Source organism: Ostrinia nubilalis, chromosome 30 (assembly GCF_963855985.1).
Source record: "Ostrinia nubilalis chromosome 30, ilOstNubi1.1, whole genome shotgun sequence".
Classification (NCBI taxonomy): domain Eukaryota; kingdom Metazoa; phylum Arthropoda; class Insecta; order Lepidoptera; family Crambidae; genus Ostrinia; species Ostrinia nubilalis.
In genome coordinates, this window is record NC_087117.1 from 6,708,758 (window position 1) to 6,735,338 (window position 26,581).

General features: G+C 37.3%; 1 protein-coding gene across 3 annotated transcripts in view; it reads right to left on the minus strand.

Moving 5' to 3' along the window:
* Positions 1-1,420: 1,420 nt before the first annotated feature.
* Positions 1,421-26,581, minus strand: part of LOC135085968 (galectin-4-like) — a 38,768-nt gene continuing 13,607 nt past the window's right edge. Inside the window, exons 3-9 of one of the 3 annotated variants that reach the window (XR_010260242.1) lie at positions 25,157-25,364; positions 24,137-24,274; positions 18,249-18,327; positions 11,581-11,609; positions 10,662-11,204; positions 7,084-7,473; positions 1,421-4,982 (exon numbers count right to left, since the gene is read on the minus strand). Coding sequence is in view for 2 of the 3 variants with exons in the window: in XM_063980751.1 (XP_063836821.1) it covers positions 10,665-11,204; positions 11,581-11,609; positions 18,249-18,327; positions 24,137-24,274; positions 25,157-25,364 (994 nt within the window). In the remaining variant the exon portion in view is untranslated. The remainder of the gene's footprint in view (positions 4,983-7,083; positions 7,474-10,661; positions 11,205-11,580; positions 11,610-18,248; positions 18,328-24,136; positions 24,275-25,156; positions 25,365-26,581) is intronic. The other 2 variants (XM_063980751.1, XM_063980752.1) reach the window with 2 other exon arrangements.

The following is a 26,581-nucleotide window of genomic DNA, read 5'->3' on the forward strand; positions in this document are numbered from 1 at the left end:
TTTATTGAATTTTTCTCATTTAAGTTTATTGATTAGTAAGTAATAAGTAAAATTTAATACTAATATGCATTTATATCGTGGCCAAATCGTAAAATTGATCACGTTATGATGATGTGACCAATTATTTTATAAAATGGTGTTATTTCAAGAATCGTTGAACCGATTTAGAAGAAATTTAGTAGGAACACAATAATTTGTGATCATGGCAAGGACATGGAGGGGGGGAGGGGGGGGGGGATGCCAAAGATGCCAAACTCTCTCTTTGATGACATTACGGTATAAAGTTACAAATAACAACACCAACTACAAAGTACTTCTGCTTAAAAACTTGAAATCCAACCGCCCTTCCGCCACTGTAACGCATTGTAACGTTTTTCAAGACCTCCTCTCCCCCCAGATTGCATTACGTAACACTAGAATGCCCCCTTAGCAACAAATACCATTTCTCACTTTAAAAAAACGCTATTTTTGTTTTCACCCACCAAAATGGGTGATAATGGGTAAAAACCGGGTTTTTACCCAAATCACCCAGTTTTAACCCAATCGGGTGAAATGGGTTTTTACCCACTACCCATCTCTACCCGTCGCACGGTCGCGACAGCAATATAATGAGGGTTTTCGCGAATTAAAAATCCGCCAGATGGCAATACGTAGACGCGAGGTCCAAATGCTGCATGATTGGTTATTTTTGACATGACATTGACAGATATGTCAAAATCCACCAATCACGCAGCAGTCAGACCCCACATCCACGTCCCGCCATCTAGCGGATCTTTCATTCGCGAAAACCCTCATTACGCGCGAGCGATAAGGATGGGTAGTTTGGGGTCATTGGAAAAAATTCTACGTGCTCACAGACCGGGCTTTAGACAAAGGCCTCCCCCAAGGATTTCAACGAACGGTCCTGCGCTGCCCGTGTCCAAATGCTTCCGCGACCTTCACAAGATCTTCAGTTCTTCAGATCTCCTGTGGGAGGCCTGCCTGTACTGCATTTTATAAGACTGAGGTAAAACTTTACCTTATTTACTTACTGTAGTATGTATACCATCCTGAGGGCTTAGTGTAAGTTTACATCAAATGTCGTCACTAATGAGCGATGAACGCGTAAAAAAAAGACATTAAATGTATGACGGATTGTTCAGCGCCTCTAGCGGAAACTTTCAAGAACTGAAATTTTCATATATTTTTTACACGCGCTCACGTTTGATGTAAACAGCTCACACTCGGCCCTCTGATTTATAGATTTTTGACACATAATTCTTTGCTATCTTAATTAAAACATTTATTAATGCAAAAAATCCTAATGATATTGATTTTTTTTAAATATTTTGTGTAAAATAGTTCTAGCTTTTAAAAAATAAAATACTTTGTTCAATTAAAAATGTTACCAAGTGGTTTACTTTATACAAATAAAAACAAATTCAAAATTAATAATACTTATTTATTTAACACACAATTGCAGTGTTTCCAAAAGCAGATACAAAAGAAAAGAATCATAGCCCATAAAATAAATAAAACATGAGCTGATTTTAAATATTGTTTTTTCTAATAGATACTTGTGATGTTATTCCTAACTTAAACCATTTTTTTAATTTTTTAAGGAACATTTTTAAAGTCAGGAACATTCCTGGCAACGTTCTCATAATGTTCCGGTTGATTGGATACCTATTAGGAAACGTTCCCGGGAAAAATCACGTTCTGAGAATGTTCCCGGGAACGACAAATAACAATTTGTTGCCGGTGTGGGTAAAATTACATTGGATTTAAAAATAGCGTTATGATTTGATGTTTTTTAATCATTTTAATTATAGAAGAGTTGGTAAATGAATGAGGGAAAAGTCAAAGTTTTGTTTCTGTAATAAGTAAGTTACTATAATGAAACAGTCACCTCATAAATAAAATATTTAAATAGTAGGAACAGTTAACAAGCAAATAGTTCGTGACACCCAAAGTGGCTAAAAAGTTGACAACACAACCTTATTCCAATGAGGATCTTCGCGATTGATTTTATAAAAAGATTGGTGGTGCTTTTTATGAACGCTGCAACATTGGATCTTTACATGTGATACATTTATTATAGACTTTATTGATAATCTAAACGCAAACATACAACTTCCGATATTATATTGTCTAATATCTTTAAATTTTGAAAATCCTACGTAGACGATTCTTAGCTGCCATTTTAAATCTTTGGTGTACTTAAAATAATTGTTTATAGCAATATAACAAAAAATATAATATAAATGATGGCAGTATTAAATAAAAAATAGAAAAAGTATTAAAATAATGAGTTAATAATACAAAAAATAATATAGTATATTCTTTATTCACCGTTTCAACATTGAATATAATATTACTATAGCAAATCTTTGAAGATAAATATTTACTTTGAATTTTAGTTATTCTTATACATATTATTATTAAATATTATACATATTATATTTATATACTTTGCTAGCATTTAAGGCCGAAATATATACATTTTATTTTATCGATACTATAAATATATTTTTTGTCAATCACACCATATTACACTGTACTTAAGTTTTTTATAACATTTATAAATATTATTTAAATATTATACAATACATTTCCTTATTACATTTTACAATAAAATATTTTCAAGACATTACAAAACCAAATAAACCTTCGCTGATTTTACATAATGATTATAGATTTTAAATTAAATTAAACTTAATATAAAGGCTTGATATTACTTATAACAATAAGTATCTAGGTCATTATAGAAATCTACTGGCTTTATTCTGACTAAATATAATTTAATTACACGAATAACAAGAAAACGTTATTTGGATCAAATATGTAGTTGCTCAATAATGAATAATAAATAAAAATAAATAAATAAATAATAACGTTAAGTTGAAAAAGCAATTCTAGTGCTTATTTTTTAATTAATATTTCTTGTATTCTTTGATCAAAAGTATATTATGTAAGTAAATACAAATATAATCATGTTATTGGACATCTGATAATACGTATTTTAAAGTATAAATGGCTTTGTTTATCACTCTTATACTATACCTATATTAACATAGCATAGACTCAGAAAAAAATAAGAATTAAACATTATTATGTGGGGTTCTCTTTAATACTTGTTGTTGTGCCTACTTACACTGACATACTGAATAATATTATAAAAATTTGGACATTGTGATATCTTCGCTGCGTCTCTTAAAGGGCTACTAATAATAAAATATTTTAATATTACATAATAATGGCACTGCACGCATTTAAGTAAAATAAAATGTTGAGTGGGAGGATCTTAAGTAATTTTTACATTTTAGTTGTTCTTAATTTATAAACACTTTATAATTGTCAATTTTTAAACACTTTCTTAAGAACGAGGCTCAAATTCTATTCGATCGAGGTTTTTGATTTCTTTCCCTTTATTTAGGCCAATCATAGAACAGAATTCACAGTATTTTAAGCTGTATTACGGACTTTTTAAAGAATTTAGGTTGTTGTATAGTCATGAATTGAGTTTTGAGCATTTTTTTATATTGAGTAGTTGACACCAAGACACAACTTCGTTCACTTGAAGTCAGCCTGAAAATCGAGTTTAGTTTTAAATAGAAATCTGACATCACTAAATGATGCCTGAATAAAAACGATCTGGTTTACAATTTGCTGTAAAATCCGATTTTCAGTAGCTTGAATTCAATCAACAGTTTAGTGACATCAAATATTGGTGTGTCAAAAAGTAAGTTAATGAGGGCTATTGTATTTGCTTTTACCAGTTGGCGCCACTGTAAAGTAAGGGTTTGTCACTAGTGGCTAAGATAGTGGCGCCACTGTTAAGTCCTGTCACTAGAGGCGAAATTAGTAGCGCCACTGTAAATCCTGTCACCAATGACTAAGACAGTGGCGCCGCTGTTAAGTCCTGTCACTAGTGGCTAAATTAGTAGCGCCGCTGTAAAGTAAGATCCTGTCACCAATGACTAAGACAGTGGCGCCGCTGTTAAGTCCTGTCACTAGTGGCTAAATTAGTAGCGCCTCTGTAAAGTAAGATCCTGTCACCAATGGCTAAGATAGTGGCGCCGCTGTTAAGTCCTGTCACAAGAGGCTAAATTAGTAGCGCCACTGTAAAGTAAGATCCTGTCACCAATGACTAAGACAGTGGCGCCGCTGTTAAGTCCTGTCACTAGTGGCTAAATTAGTAGCGCCACTGTAAAGTAAGATCCTGTCACCAATGGCTAAGATAGTGGCGCCACTGTAAAGTAAGGTTCTCTTATTAGACTGACGCCACTGTTCAATCATGTCACTAGTGGCTAAAATAGTAGCGCCACTGTAAAGTAAGATCCTGTCACCAATGACTAAGACAGGGCGCCGCTGTTAAGTCCTGTCACTAGTGGCTAAATTAGTAGCGCCACTGTAAAGTAAGATCCTGTCACCAATGGCTAAGATAGTGGCGCCACTGTAAAGTAAGGTTCTCTTATTAGACTGACGCCACTGTTCAATCATGTCACTAGTGGCTAAAATAGTAGCGCCACTGTAAAGTAAGATCCTGTCACCAATGACTAAGACAGGGCGCCGCTGTTAAGTCCTGTCACTAGTGGCTAAATTAGTAGCGCCACTGTAAAGTAAGATCCTGTCACCAATGGCTAAGATAGTGGCGCCACTGTAAAGTAAGGTTCTCTTATTAGACTGACACCACTGTTCAATCATGTCACTAGTGGCTAAAATAGTAGCGCCACTGTAAAAAAAAGCCCTGTCTTAACTACTATTGACCAGTCAGTGGCGCCAATTGGTGACAGCAAATACAATACTTCATTGACTGGTGTCAACTACCCAAGACCTTCCAATTACTTGTCCTTCGCCCAGCCCACCCACACAATCATCAGTCCTTCAACAGTGATCTTCGCGACAAACATGACGAAGGCCACCGCCGTGACCGCCACGATCTTATGTATACAACCTCAGTCCATCCAGTCATCGCCGCCGAAGCTCTCGACGATGTTTACCTGCGGAGGAAATTGTTCTTAGCACTTGGCAAAAAGGGGACGCCATTGTCTAGCAGTGGACGTCGTTTGGTTGAGACAAACGAACTTGCCAAATGAAATCGCATAAGTGCACAATGCAGTATCAGGCGTCGTGATGCATTTTTTTACACACAATTTTTACACTTTATACAGGTTGTTAAAAAAGAGACCAGTTCAGGGTCTGTGCATTAAACGTAATTATTCGAACTGCAATAGAATAAGTAACACGAATTTTGTTAGACATTTTTTTTAAATTAAAGTATTATTTATCTTGGATTTTACCTTATTTTACAACTTGTATATTGTGCGTTCTATACAGGCAGAATCAAGCCCCAAACTGATAACAGATAATTTGAAGTCTCGAATTTCACCAATCAATTTTAGTGTATAGTATATTTACAGCAGATTAGTTCTAACTTCTAATCAAAACCAACTATACGGTTATAGAAGCCTTCCGCACATTTCGCAATATTAGAATTTTAATTCATGGTTTCATGACTGTGCGTATCTTACACTAGTAGTATTCGTTTGTTGTGAAATGATGAAAAACATCGATATTGAGCTTTAAATTAAGGCATTTTTACAGCGCTTCTTGTGAAGTGTAGGTGAAGACAACAAAAACACAGTCACTCTAATATTCGCGATATGATATTGATAACGCTCAACATGCAAAAACTATAATTTACAAACGCCAGCATTTCATACTATATTTTTTTAATGGCGTCCAGCTTTATAATAAATAAATAAAATAAATAATAAATAAATCTTTGGACAATTTCACACAGCGCCAGCTAGCCCCAAAGTAAGCAACTTAATGCTTGTGTTATGGGTGCTAGCTTAACGGATATACTACTTATATACTTTTATTTTTATTTTTTAAATACATACATATTATACATAGTCACACCCAGACCCGTCACAGAAATTAAAATTCATCATTTCAATTTCTGCCCGGCCGGGAATCGAACCCGGGACCTCTCGGCATAGTAGTCCGTTCTGAGCCACTACACCAAACGGCCGACATTAATGAAATAATGAACCACACCACGCATTATTGCAGCCTCATTTTTAAGTCTAGCGCTTAACTCAGTGCCTGAGGTATGTGAGCGGCACGGGAGGGTGTTTTTGAGACGTCATACGTCAGCGAGACTTCAGATTTGTATGCTCTGTCACTTTTTTTTTTTCTCTTTATTTGGGACAACAAACAGTTACATTGAGGGCTTATGTACTAAATCTTAATAATTTGAAATTTTGTAACAATGCAACCAGCACCATTGTCCACAGATAGGATCTAAAGTAGTAAATTGCAGAGCTTCAACAAAATTAAACTATTACTTAATGTGTAAATGATGTTAGGGTTGCGGCAAAGTTTTACAGTACAGTAAAATTCGGCAAGCTACAAAATGCAAAAAAAAAACGATTATTGCAACCAATGAAAAACTAAGTAGCTTATACATAATATTTAGTAATGATTAGTTAGTTTAGTTTAGTAATGACAATGACAAGAAGTCACACTAATAATAAAAAGGAGAAAGTTTGCGAGTATGTAAGTGTGCATGTTTGTTACTTCTTTGTTTACAGCTAAACGGCTATGGAGCGATTTAATAAAATTTGGTATGAAATTAGTTGACACCCCGGACAACACATAGGCTACGCATTACCGCGGGTAACACCGCGGTGCACAGCTAGTTATATGTAGATAACATAAAGTAAACCGGTTCATACGCCCTTCGCATTACCAGCATTACTAATGATTTCGTAGATATTTTTCCTAAAAGAAGTAGGCGTGCATGAAAATAATTCAACATCACTGAAGTACTTATTATATGAGTCCATTAGTCACGTCATAATATGTCAATATTACGCCTCCCGTGCCGCTAACATACCTCAGGCACTGAGTTAAGCGCCTATGATTAACGCAAAAATATTGCTAAGCTTACAAACTATAGTTAGGCGTGCGTGAGTCTACATGCGCCTAAAACAACCAACTTACCATATTTTTTAAAAACCATTTCTCACATTTATCAAATTGTTAATATCCCAAACTCCAAAGTCGTGCAATATCGGTAGGCAGAGTACTTACAAATGTCAGGCGACTTAGTTTCAACGATATATCACTTCATACTTCGCTATATTTTTCATGTAGGCACTGATCCCATAGTTGTTAATTTATATAACTGTAGATATTCTACTTTCAGTTCTGTTTTTTATTTATTATATGTCATGGTTTCTTTCCATCTTCATATAATCTTATTATTATACATTTTTCACCTGTATACTTATTATTATATTCTCTTATTCTACTTATAACTGTCTGTATACATTATTTTTCTATTAAAAACTTGTGCTGTGATGATACTAAATTAGTATAAGCTTCAATACAATATTGTGCTATCACTCTGAGTATTATTAATATATGTGAGTATTCTTCATTTATTTACTAATTACTACATAATATCTTGAATATATTGTACTGGAATAGAATTATTTCTGATCAATATTTGTATATCTAGCAAATCAACTAAGGTGGGTGGACCATGGAAGGCCACGCTCCTTTGAAGGCCAACTATCAAAAAGTCGTAGTTATTGACATGAAAACACATATTCCTTCGGCTATACACTAAGATCCATCAAACTCAAGGCCACAGATGCGGCGGCGAGTCGCTCGCGCCGCTATTGTGGCAGTGCGATCTCACGATTCGTGGACTTCGGTCATCGACGTTACAATTGTTATTCGCGCGCACAGCAAAACGTACGTTTTTAGTTAGATAACCTATTATTATTTCATATTTTTTTACTGTGAATTGTCGTATAAGGATATGTTTATGGTACTAAAGAAAAAAATAATAGTTTTGCCTCGATTTAAGTTAAAATATTGGTAGTGTTCCCAGGAAAGCCAATGGTTCCTTATAAGGCCCATCAAAAATTTGACAGTTGGCCTTGCTAGGGTACATGGGCCTTACAAAGAACATGTACAAACCATGAACATATGAACAGTTACTTTTTAGTTATAAATACGTACCGTTACAGTTAAAGCAATGTTTTATATTTATAATATTTTTATTTATAAGGGTTATTAAACTTTTTAACTCATATTATCTCATTTTGGCCTTACAAAGAACGGACCCATAAGAAGGCCATTTGAGGTAAAAAAAAAAGTTTTTAATTTCATTATAATACGCGTTGGCAAGTTATTTGATGTCAATATAATACTCATTACTACTGTTTTTATATAATTTCCATTAACATATTCTTAGTTATACGATGGTGTTCAAGTAATGTTCTTTGAGTTTTTTATAAATGATAAAAATATATTGAGCATTTAATGTTTTGCTTAAATGAAAGAGCTTATTATTTAGTTTTAGTAAAAGCGAATATATTAATAGTTACAACTCTATTTTTAAGTTGAACGACTGATGTATAATATTGGCCTTGTTTGGAGCCGTGTTGCTTGCAAGGCCATTTGGAAGAGCTTAACAAAACTTAAGTTTAATGAATACTGATTAAAGCTAGGTTAAAAAAAAGTGATTTATATGGTACACAATAAAACAAACTATTATTTAATAATTTGTTTTTTTCATTTATCCAGTTAATAAAGGAATAAAAAGCGTTTAATCGTTAGAGTGGCCTTCCATGGTCCACCCACCTTACTACGAGTACTTCCCCAATGGATTCTGAATTAATTGTCTTTAGAATATGAGTCAAAATCAAATGAGGACTGTTTTGAAGCAGTTTTACTTATGTTGCCATGCGTTTGTCTAGTTATTAAAAACTATAAGCTATGTACATATAAAATATTTTTGTAGCATTCAATGACTAAGCCCTAAGCAATCATTCAAGAAAATACAGTGTGAGTCACGTTAAAGTGTACATATGAAAATAGATGAAACTAGACCTATTTTTATCGACAAAAAAGAGGTCAAAAAATTTTTGAGATTTTTTTTAAATTTTTTATACATTTTTTTTTCTTCCAATTACTTATTGTAATAAAAACGTAATAACTTTTAAACTAAGCGGTATATCCTGATAAAATAAAAACAGTAATAATTCTAAATAACAGACGACATTGAAAAAATACATAAAATACCCAGAAAATGCCAACAAATAATAAAAAATGACACTTTTTGAAATAAATCTGCTTAAAAATTCGTGTTTTTTTGGTTATTTGATAAATTTCTCCAAAAAATGCCCCTATAACCGGGGGTTTTTATTACTTTGTATTATTCTCTATCGTATTACCTTCGTAAAACCTAAAATCGCATGTCTCTATCCCTATCACAACATTTGCTATGATCGTTTGAACAAAGGCCTACCACAACATTATTCTCCGCTACAGGTAGAGACAATTTTAATTGTAACTAAAATGCTTATTTTACTTCGAAATCTTTTGTTTTTATTTGAAATCTAACTTGTCTTTATCAAAATTACAAATCTAGAGCCATTTTCAGTTTCGTTGTTAACGAAGCGTTGAATGTCGCGCCCGGAGAGGCTTAGTTCAAACGATCATTGCAAACGTTGTGATAGGGATAGAGACATGCGATTTTTGGTTTTACGAAGGTAATACGATAGAGAATAATACAAAGTAATAAAAACCCCCGGTTATAGGGGCATTTTTTGGAGAAATTTATCAAATAACCAAAAAAACACGAATTTTTAAGCAGATTTTTTTCAAAAAGTATAGTTTTTTATTATTTGTTGGCCTTTTTTTGTGTATTTTATGTATTTTTTAGTATCGCCTATTATTAAGCATTATTACTGTTTTTATTTTATCAGGATATACCGCTTAGTTTAAAAGTTATTACGTTTTCTTTACAATAAGTAATTGGAAGAAAAAAAATTCTATAAAAAATTAAAAAAAAATCTCTAAAATTTTTTGACCTCTTTTTTGTCGATAAAAATAGGTCTAGTTTCATCTATTTTCATATGTACACTTTAACGTGACTCACACTGTATAAAGCCCAATCCACATTATTCTTAATATATTATCTAATAGGTGACTTTACCTATAAAATTGCCTTTATGAAAACAAATTTTTAATACATTTTGTTTTTTTAGTAACAACAGTATTGATTTTTTCCCGGGAATCGTGAGGAATTCCCAGTAATTTCCAGTATTAGTAATGCTTTGTAGTCCTACGATAGTAATATTTAAATTTTAAGCCACAACGAAGAAGTTAGTCGGAATTAGAAAAAAATATATCGCGAACCAAACCAAGCAGAAAATGTTGACTCTACGAATACCACAACGATTAAATTGTTAATAAACCAGCCCATAATATTTTTCCCAACGTTGTGGTAAGGCAAGCTATATTTGGGACGTATATGAGGGCCCTGGAAAAGGCCTAAGTACGAAATAAAGTATAAGATTTTAAACTTTCGAGATCCATTTCAACTAAAATAGTAAGACACCAGCGAGCCGCCAGTCTGCTTGTGACCGCGGCTGCAGCATCGCAGCCGAAACGTCAAGCCGTGAGTACATAATGTAACTCATTAATAAACGTCGCGTCAAGACCCGTGTCTTACTATTTTACTGAATAAAATATTTTATTTGTGACCTGTGAGCTTGCGGCGATAAATAAATGCAGACTAGGCTTTATACTGAACTTCAAACTGACGCTACACTATTGATCAGCCAAATAATACTTTAACAAGGACCAAGTACCTTTTAATCATCTCCGTTATCTTCCAGATAGTCATCATCATTGTCATTGTTGCCACCATCATCGTTATTATCATTATCGTCATTCTCCAAGTAATCATCATCATCGCCATCGCCATCGCCAGCATTATCCTCAAGATAATCATTGTCATCGCCTCCATCGAAATCGTTATCTTTCGGTTCTGATATAGCCAAATTCTCGATCGGTAGACTTTCAGGCTCAGTTTGAGTTGGATACTCAGCAAGCGGCGCAGCCTCTTCAACACTCCCTGGTTGCTCCACAGTATTCTCAGAATCCGACCGGAACGTATCTCTACCATCACCCATAGGGTACCCCACATCGAACGCTGGGTTGTACCCGTCGAACAACGGGTTGTACCCGTGACCTACCTCGGAAGGCGGGCTGTCGCTGCGGAATCCCCCACCAATGGCGTAGCCTGCCAGCCCCCCCGCGGCCAAAGCGCCCACCCCAAGCCCCACCGCTGCCCCCGTGCCCATGCCTGAGCGCTGTTGGGGCGCTTCGTATGGGGCTGCGGTGTAGCCTTGCTGGAAGGCAAAATAGTTATTTTTAAAGGATGAAACGTTTATTTACATAATACGCGTCACTATCTTCACACTTTAAAGAAGTGTTCTAAATATTACAATTCACCCGTATGTGTTTTCAAAAGTGATCGTGTTAACCCTTTATACGGCAGTGGGAATATATGTATTATTACCCACCATATTTTGAACTTTATTCCCTTGTCTTTAGGTCCACAAACAACGAAAAATGTGGACTTATTCAAATTCAAAATTATTTATTGTTATGCCAATTAAAGGCTTAAACTGTAGTAAACTTGAATTTACTCTATAAATCGAGAAATGTCGTATCGTAACATTGATGTTTTTAAAGAGTAACATATTAATTAAAATAATAACTTACCACAGCTGTAGGCGGTGGTGCGGAATAACCTGAAATGTCAAAGATATTTTCAGGAAATTTTTCAAACCTAAAAATGTTACTTAAGGGATTTTCTTCTTTAGCTGTGCCCTGGAGACACAGTCTACCCCAAATAATATATGGTATTTATTATTTATGAATTAAAATATATTTGTAAATTGACCCCCTTCAGAAGAGCTAGAGACCACAAATTTTTGCTTTTCATGCTATACAGGGTGTTAGGTAAATGGGTATATGAGCCGACACTAGCCCATGTTAACATGGTCATATAAATGGTATGGTGAAGTGAGAAAATTGATACATATCTTCATTTTAATTATTTTATTTTTCATACAAATCGGATTTTATAAAATTAATTTTGTATGAAAATTAAAAAAAAAATGATGATATCAAATTTCTGATTTCACCATACCATTTATATGACCATGTTAACATGGGTTAGTGTCGGCTCTTATACCCACTTACCTAACACCCTGTATAATTTTTCATTTTTGTGATTGATTTCCAGCTGATTGATTAGATAATTTTTCAAGCAACGCCTATTCTAATTTAGGCTTAGTCCAGAGATAATGATATACGTAATTGTATACGGAATAAGTTCGCCTTTAGTGCTTGTCTATGACATGTGCAAAAATAATTGAAATTAATGAATTAACAAGTTTTTTGTTTATCTACCTCTAAAATATCTAGAACTCATTATTAGTTTATTTTTTAAACATGCTAAATGAGAAATGAAAATAATTAACTCTGAAGAAAACTGCGCAGTATTAATAAATAACAAATAGGAAGAACTATGAAATAATACCCATTATTCAACATCAAATACAATATTTATTAAATCCAAGTGATTACAAATAAGAAAGATATTAACAATAAATGCAATGAAACAATTTTCAATACAACCAAAAGTGCTACATTATTTTTTTAAACAAATAAAAACATATCCAATCATAAAATACTTTCTAATACTTCAAAGTTAATTAAATAAACCAAAAGAGACGTGTCATTATAATAAAAGTGATTGGTACATTCCCACTTAGTTTCCGGGAATATTCCCACCTCTTTTTCCCACCGCTGCAACTCCTGTGTAGCCAGGATCAACAGCTTAACCGCGAATGAAAACCCAACCAGTGAAGGTCAAGTTTGTCCCGGAGATTAAAACCAGAGTAAATACAAATGAGTAGGTCATTCTTCATAGAAACGCACCGAGCGCGGTTTGTATGTGAGCGCGCCAATACGTATGCGGCGCGCACGCACACGTGCGCACACACTGACAAAATTCGGCGCAGCACCCTGCTAATCCACGCTAAATTTTGTCCCTATGAAGATGACCTACTCATTTGTATTTACTCTGTTAAAACTATCTTTGGACCAGCAACGAAGGTAATCAAGAACGTAGGAGTTTTAGTATCCCAAGTCAACACTGAATTATCCATTGTTAGGGAATGACGTGAATTCCCGGTTATAAAAACGTTCCTGGGAATTTGAAAATTATAAATATTATGAATTTGTTCCTGGGAATATTCTTAGTAGCGTTATCCAATAGCCTTACTTACCAGGAACATATTTTTAAATGCTTTTGCTTAAAATTACAAAATTTTGAATCTATAGGAATATTATGAATTATAATTAATATAACAATCAGTGATAAAATATTAGTATAATTGGAAAAATAGTAAATTATATTACTGGTATATAAATACCTTTAGCGAAACTCCACCTTAAAAGGATTTTTTTTACATTTAACATTTTTTGTTCAATAAAAACAAAAAATATGTTTTACATAGTTGGTTATAAATAAATAAATATCCTTGGACATTTTACACTGCGCCTCTAGTCCCAAACTAAGCAAAGCTTGTACTATGGGTACTAGACGACGGATATAAACATACTTAAATACTTTTTTTTTTTTTTGTAAATACATACATATTATACATAGAAAACACCCAGGCCCGTAACAGAAATTAAAATTCATCATTTCAATTTCTGCCCGGCCGGGAATCGAACCCGGGACCTCTCGGCATAGTAGTCCGTTCTGAACCACTACACCAAACGGCCGAACGGTTGAACTTACTTCTAATAATATTTTTGGCAAAATGATTTTAAAAGTCAAGAAGGAATATTACAAAAGGGGTGATTTAAAACTAAAGAATAAAAATAATGAATTACAACAATAATTATTATGTTCATTAAGTTATTGTACTTTTAAATATTAAATATGAAGGGCAAGTTTGCGTCTTGAGAATTTTTCTAAATTGGAAACACTAACTTTTTAATAAATCCCCAAATTTTGACAGTGTCAAAGTGACAGCTCTTTGCATTTTTTATACAATGGCAACATTTCATTGCCATTCAATTACCTTTTTTAAATTATAGTAAGCTTTTTAAAATATTTGTGATGAAATTGTTTTTACCTTACAAAAGCTCAACGTAAATGACAGAAAATGTGTTCTCTCAGTGGAATTTGAACGTTATACTTTTAATAATAAGATTCATTATTCATAACCTCGCGGCCAGATCATGTATGGACAGCTTATAAGTAAAATAACGTAATAAACAATTAACCTCTTATTCATAAAAACATTCAATATTAATCAACTTGCTTGTGTTAGCGGATATGACACCGTAAAATTGTGAACTCCGTCAGTTTATAATATAACGCGTGAGATTGTAAACTATAGGTCTATCACATAACTGAGTGCTTGAGGTATGGAAGCGGCACGGGAGGGGTGACATTGACATATTATGACGTGACTAAGCACACAAATCTGAAGTCTCGTTGACGTTTGGCCGTCACAAAAACACCCTCCCGTGCCGCTTACCTTAGGCCATTGGTTCCCAAAATAGGGAGACGCAAAGACGTTGGGGGGCGCGGGTCATCTGTGTACTTAAGTATAAAAAACCTGCGACCGCTGAGAGAATGCATACCAGACTGCTCGATACGACCAATAAATAATCTGACTGGAGGAGGGAGGCCCGGATTTTTTGTATGGTCGAAACGGCGCGTCTCAAATAAGTTTGGGAACCAATGTCTTAGGCACTGTCTCAGTTATGCGACTCACCTATATTAATTGTTTTTTATGAGTAAGAGGATATAATAACAATAACATTGTAGTTTCCAGTCGACTCCACCCAATCACTTTAGAAGGCACCTGAAATGTAATACAAATAGTTAAATATAATATAATATATATTTTTGTATGACGAATGGAATGTGTATACATGTACTAATTGCTTGAAAACTGCGCAAATTACTTGAATTTATTTTTAAGAATATTATTAAATATTATTTTACTTGTGTGTGAAAACAACGTCTGTCAAATTGATTGATATAATATCAGGAATGCCGTTGCTTTATAAACTAATAACTGTATTATATTTTGTATATTTTTTTAACTCAAAACTATATTATTTAACGCTTTACAACAGCAAATAGAATTCTTTTGAAATGGTAAGTTTTATTTTGTGAAAAATAAATTAAATATTATTTTTGTTCATTTTAATAATTGCAAATATATTAATATCAATCAATCAATTCGACGACGTATACGTGAATCAATTTATTTGAAACTCAAATTTTTGTATATTTATACACCAAATACTGTGTAAGTATACACCAAACATCTACCTACGTGTTTCAATAAATCTTCGTCAGCGAACTACGTCAACCCTCAGTAGAAGCCTGCGCCAAAAAAAAAAAACGTACACAATGTTGCCAATTACGAAAAATATACACAAATCTTTGCCAATTACAAAAAAAAATACACAAGCTTAAAAACACAAAGAAAACCCGTCACCAATTTGATGTTATTTTTGTTAGTACGTTGTTAATTGTTTACAAATAAAAGAATTAAAAGAACACAGTCATAGAAAGCATTTTTACGAAATACTTTAGCAGATTTTTTTTTAGAAATGTTTTTAAGGATTTTTTGTGTTTAATATGTGAAGAGAAATTTTGTAGGTAATTTAATAATTGCAGGCTTTTGAAGCAAAAAAGTTGATTACATATTTTAACAAAACTGTGAGAACAGATTATTTTTCTTGTTGAGTATGTGTTACATTTGGGAATCGAACCCAGGATCCCAGATAGAGGCTCTAAGCACTAGACCACCGTGTCAATTTTGAGAAAAGTTTAAATCGTTATTAAAGCAAACTTTTATTATGTTCAGTGTTATGATTTTGATGTAATTTACAAAAATAAATGTGCCTTTTCCAAATGTGTGAATGATGTATATTACACAGTGCACAACACATAATATTTTCAATGTAACTTACCTTTAAAATACAAAATCATTCAACACTCACTGTTTTGTAGAAAAACGTAAATTTTTCGTTGAAAAATCTTTTCTTTTTTCATTCACTATATTTTTTCTGTAAAATTTTATTTAAGTAGTACCAAAAGTGTGATTTTACAAAAGTGTAAATTTTTAGTTTTGTGATATTATTAGAAAAAGAATTGCCGGTAACTTTTACGTGTATGTCATATTTTAATATACAAAATTATTAACATTTTTTCAAAAAGATTAGAAGTAAGTAAGCTATAAACAACCTTATCCCAACTAATATTATAAATGCGAAAGTAACTCTGTCTGTCTGTCTGTCTGTTACGCTTGCCCGCTTAAACCTCGCAACCGATTTTGATGAAATTTGGCATAGAGATAGTTTGAGTCCCGGGAAAGAACATAGGATAGTTTTTATCCCGGTTTTTGAAACAGGGACGCGCGCGATAAAGTTTTTCGGTGACAGACAAAATTCCACGCGGGCGAAGCCGCGGGCGGAAAGCTAGTGGCTTAATAAAAGCAAAAAAAATATAGCATGCATCACTAATTATTGATAGTTTAGGAGCCAATCCACGACACAATCCAATGAGTCAATCCAACAATGAAATTTTTATCGATTAGTTATTGCATCGATATATCGATATTTATAACCCTACACTGGGCTAAACGTTGGACTGAATTATCGGTTGACGCCTTGTGATGGTCCATTAAAATACTTTAGTATTATTAGTATACATTATAGTTAAAAATAAATTAAAAACTACCAAGTAATTGTTAATATTATATGAAACCCAAAAAGACAAAAAAAAATACTACCCCATAGTTATTACATTTAAAAATGTATATTTTTTGTTAAGATATGGCAAATGAAATAAAAAATATATATAATAATATACATCAAAAAACTTTGTGTATATTTTAAATAACTTGGGGTCAGGTCGCTAGTTTGCGTCCATCTACGTATCACTCCAAAATAGTTTTAAAAAAATAGGAACAGTGATACGTACAGAATAATAAAACGCGGTTCGGTTTTGTTAGTGTAATGGTAGCGTAACTCTCCAATAGTTTTAAAAAGTATGCTTTCAAAAAGTAATTTATCGTTTGGACACTAACAGGCGACATGGCAGTTTTTGTAATCTTTTTTTTATTTACTAAAAGCCAGTAATGTTACAAAGCAACTACTGTTTCATTTTATTTTTATAAAAAAAAAAGTTAAAGATATCATCTAGGTACACACAATTTCTTAAATAATGCCTGTAGAACCTTAAAATTGCGAATTTGCGGCATACGAAATTCTATAAGATTTTAAACTTTCGCGTTCCATTTCAATTAAAATAGTAAGACACGGGTCTTAACGCGACGTTTATTAATGAGTTACATTATGTACTAATAAACGTCGCGTTAAGACCCGTGTCTTACTATTTTAATACGAAATTCTGTATTCTAGTATTATTATTTATACATCGATTATGTTAGTACACATTTTTGTCGAAAAGATCGATTACCACCTTTGGGAATTGAATCCACTACCTTACGATTGCCGGACGACTGTTTTGACCGCTGAGCTAAATAGAGTGGGTATAAAACCCGTCGAAATTGCTTTTCAAGTGTATTAAGTAAGTCAGCATCGGGGGTTCAATTCCCATTTGAGGTAATCGATTTTTTCAATAATTTATTATTACTGACGGAATTGCTACCATGTACCTTAAAATTGTACATTTTGTATTTCAAGTTACTTTTTTTCGCTTACTATTTAAACAAAACGCGGGATTTTTTTCAATCTCAGGTCTTTGAAACGCACATCTGAACGATGTCTGGTTTTAATTTCACCCTGTTTCTGCTGTCCCATGCTTTACTGTTTACCCTGGAGGTATTTCTTGGGTTCTCGCCTTCACATCCTTAAAATTGAGTTTCCGATATTTCGGCACTGTTGCAAGCGTACATGGTAGCAATCCCGTCAGTAATAATAATTATGATAGTGACCATGAAAGTTTAAAACGATTTTTTTCAAGTGTCAAAAAATTCAAAAAATGCATCTCTTAAATATTAAGTAAAGCCCGGTCCGTGAGCACGTAGAATTTTGTCCAATGACCCCAAGCTACCCATCCTTATCGCTCGCGCGTAATTATGTTTCTATCGCGCTCGCACACTCACTGCGGGCGCCCGTCGCACAGTCTCATATATTTTCGCTCATACAAGATCATATACAAAAATACAAATACAAAATACAAAATATTTTATTCATACAAACAAGTACGCACAGTCGCGACAGCAATATAATTACGCGCGAGCGATAAGGATGAGTAGCTCGGGGTCATTGGACAAAATTCTACGTGCTCACGGACCAGACTATACATGATATATCCTTACCTTGAGGGGCACCATAGCCAGGGGCCCCGTAAGCGGGGGGCGGGGGCCCGTACTGTCCCCCATAAGTTGGGGGGTCCGCCTAGAAATTACAAACATTCACAGTTAATACAGGTTTCAAATTCAATACCTGCTGATAAAGTGACTGATAGGGACTTATCTGTCAGATAAATGTGTAACAAAATTAGTCGGGGGGCTAAGTACGAGTATACATCAAAACGTCATCACTGGCGACTGCGTAAAAAACTGACATTAAATGTATAAAATAGACTCACGCCCGTATTCACAAACAATACTATGAGGTCTCACAGTGCGCGTGGACGCACAGGGTGACACATGAACCAATCACAGAGCTCTATTCAACTCTGTGCGTTCGATTTGCTGCTTCACTTAAGCAAGCATCGTTTGTGAATACGGGGGTCAATATACTGAACTGTCCTATCCGTGACATTGACAGCGGGGCGCCACCGTCAATACCGGATCGCTGGTTCCGATTTTTGCCATGTTGGAAACTATATAGTTAAACGATGGTGGCGCCTCTCTGTCAATGAGTTTGGTGGGACAGTTCAGTTTAGGTCATCTATATGATAGATTGTAATACAGTGTGAGTCACGTTAAAGTGTACATATGAAAATAGATGAAACTAGACCTATTTTTATCGACAAAAAAGAGGTCAAAATTTTTTTTAGTTTTTTTTTAATTTTTTATAGAATTTTTTTTCTTCCAATTACTTATTGTAAAGAAAAAGTAATAACTTTCAAACTAAGCGTTATATCCTGATAAAATAAAAACAGTAATTATGCTAAATAACAGGCAATACTAAAAAAATACATAAAATACACAAAAAAGGCCAACAAATAATAATAAATGATACTTTTTGAAAAAAATCTGCTATTAAATTCGTGTTTTTTTTTGTTATTTGATAAATTTCTCCAAAAAATGCCCCTATAACCGGTGGTTTTTATTACTTTGTATTATTCTCTATCGTATTACCTTCGTAAACCAAAAATCGCAAGTCTCTATCCCTATCACAACGTTTGCAATGATCGTTTGAACTAAGCCTCTCCGGGCGCGCCATTCAAAGCTTCGTTAACAACGAAACTGAAAATGGCTCTAGATTTGTAATTTTGCTAAAGACAAGTTAGATTTCAAATAAAAACAAAAGATTTCGAAGTAAAATAAGCATTTTAGTTAAAATTAAAATTGTCTCTACCTGTAGCGGAGAATAATGTTGTATCAGGCCTTTGTTCAAACGATCATAGCAAATGTTGTGATAGGGATAGAGAAATGCGATTTTTGGTTTTACAAAGATAATACGATAGAGAATAATACAAAGTAATAAAAACTACCTGTTATAAGGGCATTTTTTGGAGAAATTTATAAAATAACCAAAAGATTTTTTTCAAAAAGTATAATTTTTTATTATTTGTTGGCATTTTTTGTGTATTTTATGTACTTTTTTAGTATCGCCTGTTATTTAGCATTATTACTGTTTTTATTTTATCAGGATATACCGCTTAGTTTAAAAGTTATTACGTTTTCTTTACAATAAGTAAATGTAAGAAAAAAAATTCTATAAAAAATTTAAAAAAAATCTCAAAAGTTTTTTGACCTCTTTTTTGTCGATAAAAATAGGTCTAGTTTCATCTATTTTCATATGTACACTTTAACGTGACTCACACTGTATAAGTTGATATTGTGATGTATACTATCCTTAAATAAATAAATAACGCACTGACATTATTACACACTGGACTGGCTGCATTCATAATATTATTGTGCCTATTTGAGTGTCGCCATTTTGGCGCTAAAGGCCATACTGTAGCCAGATACGATTGTCCATGGAACTAAAATTGGTTTTCTTTCTCGCTTACTCCTATGGTTACTCCATACAATGTACGTCAAAATTAGTTCTCGGTACTATCGCAGTGGCGCTTTAAATTGGCACACAAAATCAGCTGTCATTTGTATGAGACAGCCTGTCCAATGTGTGTTATGAGAGGTCAGTGACTATAATGACATTATTGTGACAGAGACGGCGCTATTCGAGTGAGAAACGATCGCATGCAATATCATACTAATTTAAACAAGATACAACATGATTTCAAATGTGACAGAGACGGCACTAAACGGCCCAGTGACAAATATGGCACGACTCAAACGGCCGAGTAACAAATATGGCACTTCTCAGACGGCTGAGTGACAAATATGGCACTAAACGTTAACATTCCAACATTCAACAACACAAACTCAACTTTAAATCCAAACACGACAGTTTTAATCACCCATTTATTGGTTGGTTAGTGACATACCCTATACGCTGTATACTGGGACGTCGCCGAGGGAGACGGCGCTATATGACTTTAGTGAGCGGGATAGAGATGGCACTATAGACGTCAAATAGTGTGCGTGTTGTGATAGAGATGCTATGACTGTAAGGGTGTGGAACACAGAACAACTGCAATGTCTAATTATAATGGAGGATATTATGCTATCTAAGCGTGTTAGTATTATAGAAAGCGCTATAATAGTGAGATGACCGCATGCGACGTCACAATATTATTGTGTGACAGAGATGACACTACTCAGGCGGCCCAGTGACAAATGTGGCACTTCTCAGACGGCCATGTGACAAATATGGCACTACTCTGACGGCCGAATGACAAATATGGCACTAAACGTTAATATTCCAACATTCAACAACACAAACTCGACACAGTTTTAATCACCCATTCTATTGGTTGGTTAGTGACATACCCTATACGGCCTATACGCTGTATACTGGTATGGTTGATACTAGGGGCGTACCATATACGGCCAGGGCCGGATTAACCATCTCGGGGCCCCTAGGCACAGCTCGTTTCGGGCCCCCCTTTTTTTTGTCGCGGAGGATATGCTTTGCGCCCCGTCAGGGGGCGTCCATTAATTACGTGAGACGTTTAGGGGAGGGAGGGGGTCAAGAAAAACCTCACTAAATCTCACGTAGGGGAGAGGGGGGGTCTCGATAAATATCACGTAATTTTTTCAGCAACAAAAAGGGTCAAATTTCGAGAAAATGTCCTCCCATGCCCGGCAGCCATCAAAATTCGTTCGTCAACTTTAGTTCATAGGTTCAATAGCAATCGAAGTTGGAGCTAAACCGTCTAAACAGTAAAGAAATTAGAAGAAACAGTTTTTTTTATATGAAATCCTAATCGAAGCTAACCCTTACATTATGTATTTTAAAAAATCTCACGTGAGATTGTGGGGAGGGGGAGGGGGTCTGGTAAAATCTCACCAAGGGTGGCGGGGGGGTTAAAAATTTGCCAAAATTGTCTCACGTAATTAATGGACGCCCCCTCACCACTGCCGGGGGACAGGGTGGTGAGTGGGACTCCCGGCGCCTTAATAAGGGCGCTGCTCCGTCCTGAAAAGGACGGGGTATACCCACTAAAACCTCCGCGGCGTTCCGTCATCGCCCAAGTGGGGGTGTCGCGAGTATCGGACCGTAGCCTTAGACTTCCGCGACACCACCAGCGACAGCTCGCCTACACGGCGGACCCTACATGCCGCCCCGTGTGGGGGTCCGATGGGAATGGCCCGAAACGCCAAGCCGTTACCGTCAGACGGAGGTAACAAGGGTGCCCCCGCACTCCCCCGGCCTGCTGGCCGCCATCTGGGGGGCTGAGTAGAACGGTCGTACAAACGCCTTCTCCACCCCCTACTCTACCTGCGGAGCAATTAGGCGAGAGGATCGTTCTTCCGCTCGCGCTGGGCTGCCTCCTTCTGAAGGATGACCTCTTCGCGAAAGAAGGCGACCGCCATCCAGCATCCTTCACTTCCCAGCATGACGTTGACCAGGCTCGGGAGTGAAAGATCCCGGCCCACGACCGCAGTGAGGACACGGCGCTGCTCCTTCCAGCCTGAGCAGACCGCGAGGGTGTGCTGCACCGTGTCATCCGCTGCGCTGCATTTGTGGTACAGCGGGGATTCCTCTCGCCCGATCCTATGCAGATACGAACCGAAGCAGCCATGCCCGGTCAGCACCTGCACCAGACGGAACGTGAGGAACCCGTGCGGTCGTTCCAACCATTGCTGCATTGGTCCAGAATTACAGGACCAATGGCGTCCAGAGTGCGGCGGCCAAACTGCGCGCGAGTCATGTCTTCCTTCCAGCGGTCGATCATAATGTCGCGCTCTTCCTGCCTGACGGCGCCGCGCCGCTCCGGGGCCGGGCGCTTTCCACGCGCCTTCTGGTCTGCCACCCAGTGATAGGTGACAGACAAGACCCCAGCTTCTAGCTCCCAAGAAGGAGTACGAGCGAGGACGCACGCCACAGTTTGCCCTACCGTGCGGTAGGTCCTTGCGACTTTCTGCGCTATGGCCCGCTGGGGCCTGTGCAGAAAAGCAGCATTCTCCCTCTTGTTGAGTGCGTCCGCCCAGATTGGGGCGCCCTACAGCACCATACTCCTCAGAACGCCGGCATCAAGTCGACGATACCTCGTTTGTACCAAATTCGGGATGGGCCAACTCAGTGCGCCAGCTGCCTTGAGGAGGCGTGGCGCTAGCCCGTTGAAGTGCGGGCAAAAATGCCATCTCCCGTCAAGTATGAGGCCCAGATATTTCATCTGGCCTTTGACGTCAATCTTAACGTCTTCAACCACAATGTGGGCGTCGGGAGGGGTGCGCTGGCGAGGCTTCGGAAAGAAGAGGGCCTCAGTCTTCTCCAGCGCGACTTTCAGGCCGAGGCGTCGTATACTGCGAGCGATTAATGTGCCGCCCGCCAACGCCAGCCGTGCCGCGGCACCAAATGTCTTCCCCCGGGCAGTGACCAGAGTGTCATCCGCATAGCATATTATAGCATATTATTATGACACTCATGCCCGCGAGAAGGACGCCCCGGAGGAGCCAGTTGAAGCCTAGGTTCCACAAGAGTGGACCGAGCACTGAACCCTGCGGAACCCCGCTGGCTACGCCGCGCCGATTGCGGTCCCGTAAGTAATCGGTCAGCAGCGCTCGAAGGTACTCAGGCACTCTGTGATGTTTAATTGCCTAGAGTATGGTAGAATGAGGGATGGTATTGAAAGCGTTGGCTATATCGAATGATACAGCCAACACTCCCTCACCCCTCTCCCTAGCCTAGCCTAGGCTTTTTAGCCTCTGAAGGGCGTCGACGGTCGACCTGTCATGTAAACCAAAGCAGTAATGCCAACGTTACGAAAATGAATTAGGTTCCACAATATCGAAATATGACGATTGAATGTGTAAACCAATATAAGGCAAAGTTTTGAGGTGGTTTGAGTTTTGCTGCATAAAAATAATCTTAAACATTTTTTTTTTTTTTCATTTTTTAATCGGGAGTGCTGGGCCCCTGGTCATAGTGGGCCCCTAGGCACTGGCCTAAAGTGCCTTATGGATAATACGGCACTGTACGGCTGCTGCGGCGCGGCGCCCTCGAAGCCTATGAACTGGACGGCGCTATGTGACTTTAGTGAGTTGAACAGAGATGGAACTACTAATGACACATTGTGTTAGGCGCTATTCAAATGAAACAATAACATGCGACACCGTACTAATTTAAAAAGAGACGTCATAATATAGTTTCTAGTATGATAGAGACCGCGCTAACCAGATAACCGAATGACAAATATGGCACTACTCAGACGGCCGTGGACAAATATGGCACTACTCAGACGGCCGAGTGACAAATATGGCACTTCCCAGACGGCTGAGTGACAAATATGGCACTTCTCAGACGGCTGAGTGACAAATATGGCACTAAACGTTAACATTCCAACATTCAACAACACAAACTCGACACAGTTTTAATCACCCATTCTATTGGTTGGTTAGTGACATACCCTATACGGCCTATACGCTGTATACTGGTATGGTTGATACTGGGGGCGTACCATATACGGCTGCTGCGGCGCGGCTCCCTCAAAGCCTATGAACTGGACGGCCACGTCTCCATCGACAGTGATGTGGGTGATCCGCTGGAACGGAGTCCGGTGGAGGAACTCGCAGAAATGGATGCCGTTTAGGGCCACCTGGAATGAGATAATGGTATCGTTTAGGCGCGATTGGTCCAATTCGCAATAATCGCAATTGGTCCAATCGTGAAAAATTCACAAATTCGCGATTGGTCCAATTACGAATTGGACCAATAGCGAATTGGACTAATCGCGAATTTGTGAATTTTTCACGATTGGCCCAATTGCGAATTGGACCTATCGCGCCTAAACGAATGGTATTTGTTCATCAGGCTTTAGGTCGTTTAGTCTGAAAAAGGTGGCGCCACTGGCGAGTAAGGTATTGTGGCTGTCACTTGCTTGTTGTGGCTAAGATAGTGGCGGATGAAGTATGAAGAAGAACCACTGAGGAAGTGGCAAGTAACATGACCTCACTCTAAAGTAGCGCCAAGTAAATATCATAGTCCTCGTACCACTGCAGCGCTTACCAGTTGGCGCCACTATCTTGGCCACAAGCAAGTGACAGGACCTTATTCTACAGTGGCGCCACTCTGGTGCTTGATTGCAAATGCGACAGTTCTTACCGCTTCAACTTTCACTGGATGATGAGACTGCGTTACCCACAAATAAGCGATAGAACCTGACTCTACAGTGGCGCCAACTGATGAGCGCAGGAAAACCTAATTATGCTATTTACTAATCTCCAATAACAGCAGCTTTCTCACGGAACAAACTTGACCTTCATTAGTTGGACTGTTATTGGCGGTGAAGCTGTAGATCCTGGCTACACAGGAGTTGCAGCGGTGGGTCTCTTTCCTGCAAGCAGGAAGAGTCGCCTACTACAACTGACCTTGATATACTGCGGCTCGCGCCTAACGGGACTATTCAAACACTCCTGTGTAGCCAGGATCCACAGCTTGACCGCCAAAAAAGGAACTACCAACTACCCTACAGACTGACCTTGATAGACTGTGGCTCACACAGCAGCAGCGCCTCGAACGGCTCCCCCCTCCTGATCGGTATTCCCCCATCAGTCTCTTCAACCCCCCACTCCATCGAGGACAGGTGGTTGCGGACCACGCACATCTCCACGAAGCGAAAGTTCAGGTGGAGAGCAATGTCGTCGCGGGGATCCGTGTTGGGTCCGCACTGGAGGTTGATGGCAAATCTGGTGGAGAAGGTACCATCATCAGCATTACAGAATAACCAGAATAGATAGTAACAAATGACAAACTACACGCAAAGCGCGTTCAGGCAACACATACTGGGGAAGTTTAGCAGGGGAGCTGCCATCTGGCAAGGGTATGTCCCTACATTCCTACCATTTTTGTCTTAGGCTGGTTTAGAAAACACGCTGACCATCACCGCAGAAGCCGTAATGTATGAAGCGTAGGCGCCGAGCGATCAGCGACACTCAGGAACGTTTTCTTAATTACATACATATTGATCTGTCAGCCCCGACGATCAGCGAGCGGTCAGCGCGATTCTAACCCGCCTTAAATGTAAAGCGTGGGGTCCTTGACTAAAAAACTCATTTAGCTGGGTGTTGCAGAAAAAGTCAGGAGACGTTTGTTGGTAAAGGGGTTTGTATTTCAGTTTTTACACGCAGTAGTTTTCAGACAGTGGTTGGAAAGGGAATGTGTAAGTAAATGGCCGTGCAAGCAGCACGGACGTAATGTGTAGCGCCATCTATGGTTCTTTATATGAATTAGTTCGTTACTCTAGTTAGTTCGGTAAGAAAGTAAGAAGAACCATAGATGACGCTTTACAAACTGTTTATAGAGATGGCGCTAAACATGTATTGGTTTGGAACACTGGGCCTGACTGGTTGCTTCTGGACCCGACTGTCCTTTTCTAAGCCAGACTGTCCACTTCTGGCTCAGAAGCTACACTTGCGAGCAAAACTATGGAATCACTTACATGAAGTTGTTTCAACGCGAACTTGTGTACTAACGAATTTGTTAGTAACAAAAAAAGTGGCACCATTTTAAAGATTAAACTTTTATCTTTAGGGGGTAAATAGGCCGCACCTCGCAAACAGTTCATACATGGCTTTTTCGTTACTTCTTCACATCAGCCGGGATATCTTTTTAAATAATGGTGTGATTTAAATGAATTTGGTATCAATTTAAAGATAAAAGTTTAATCTTTAAAATGGTGCCACTTTTTTTGTTCCTAACAAATTCGTTAGTACACAAGATCGCGTGGAAACAACTTCATGTAAGTGATTCCATACTTTTGCTCGCGAGTGTATAAGTCTAGCGCTTAACAGTCAGTTTTTAACCCATCAAACCCCAAGCGGCGGTAATCAATATCTTGTATCATCAAAGTTCTAAGGTACAAATCAGCTCATTGTTAACAAAATAGAGCAATGTGTTTTGTGCA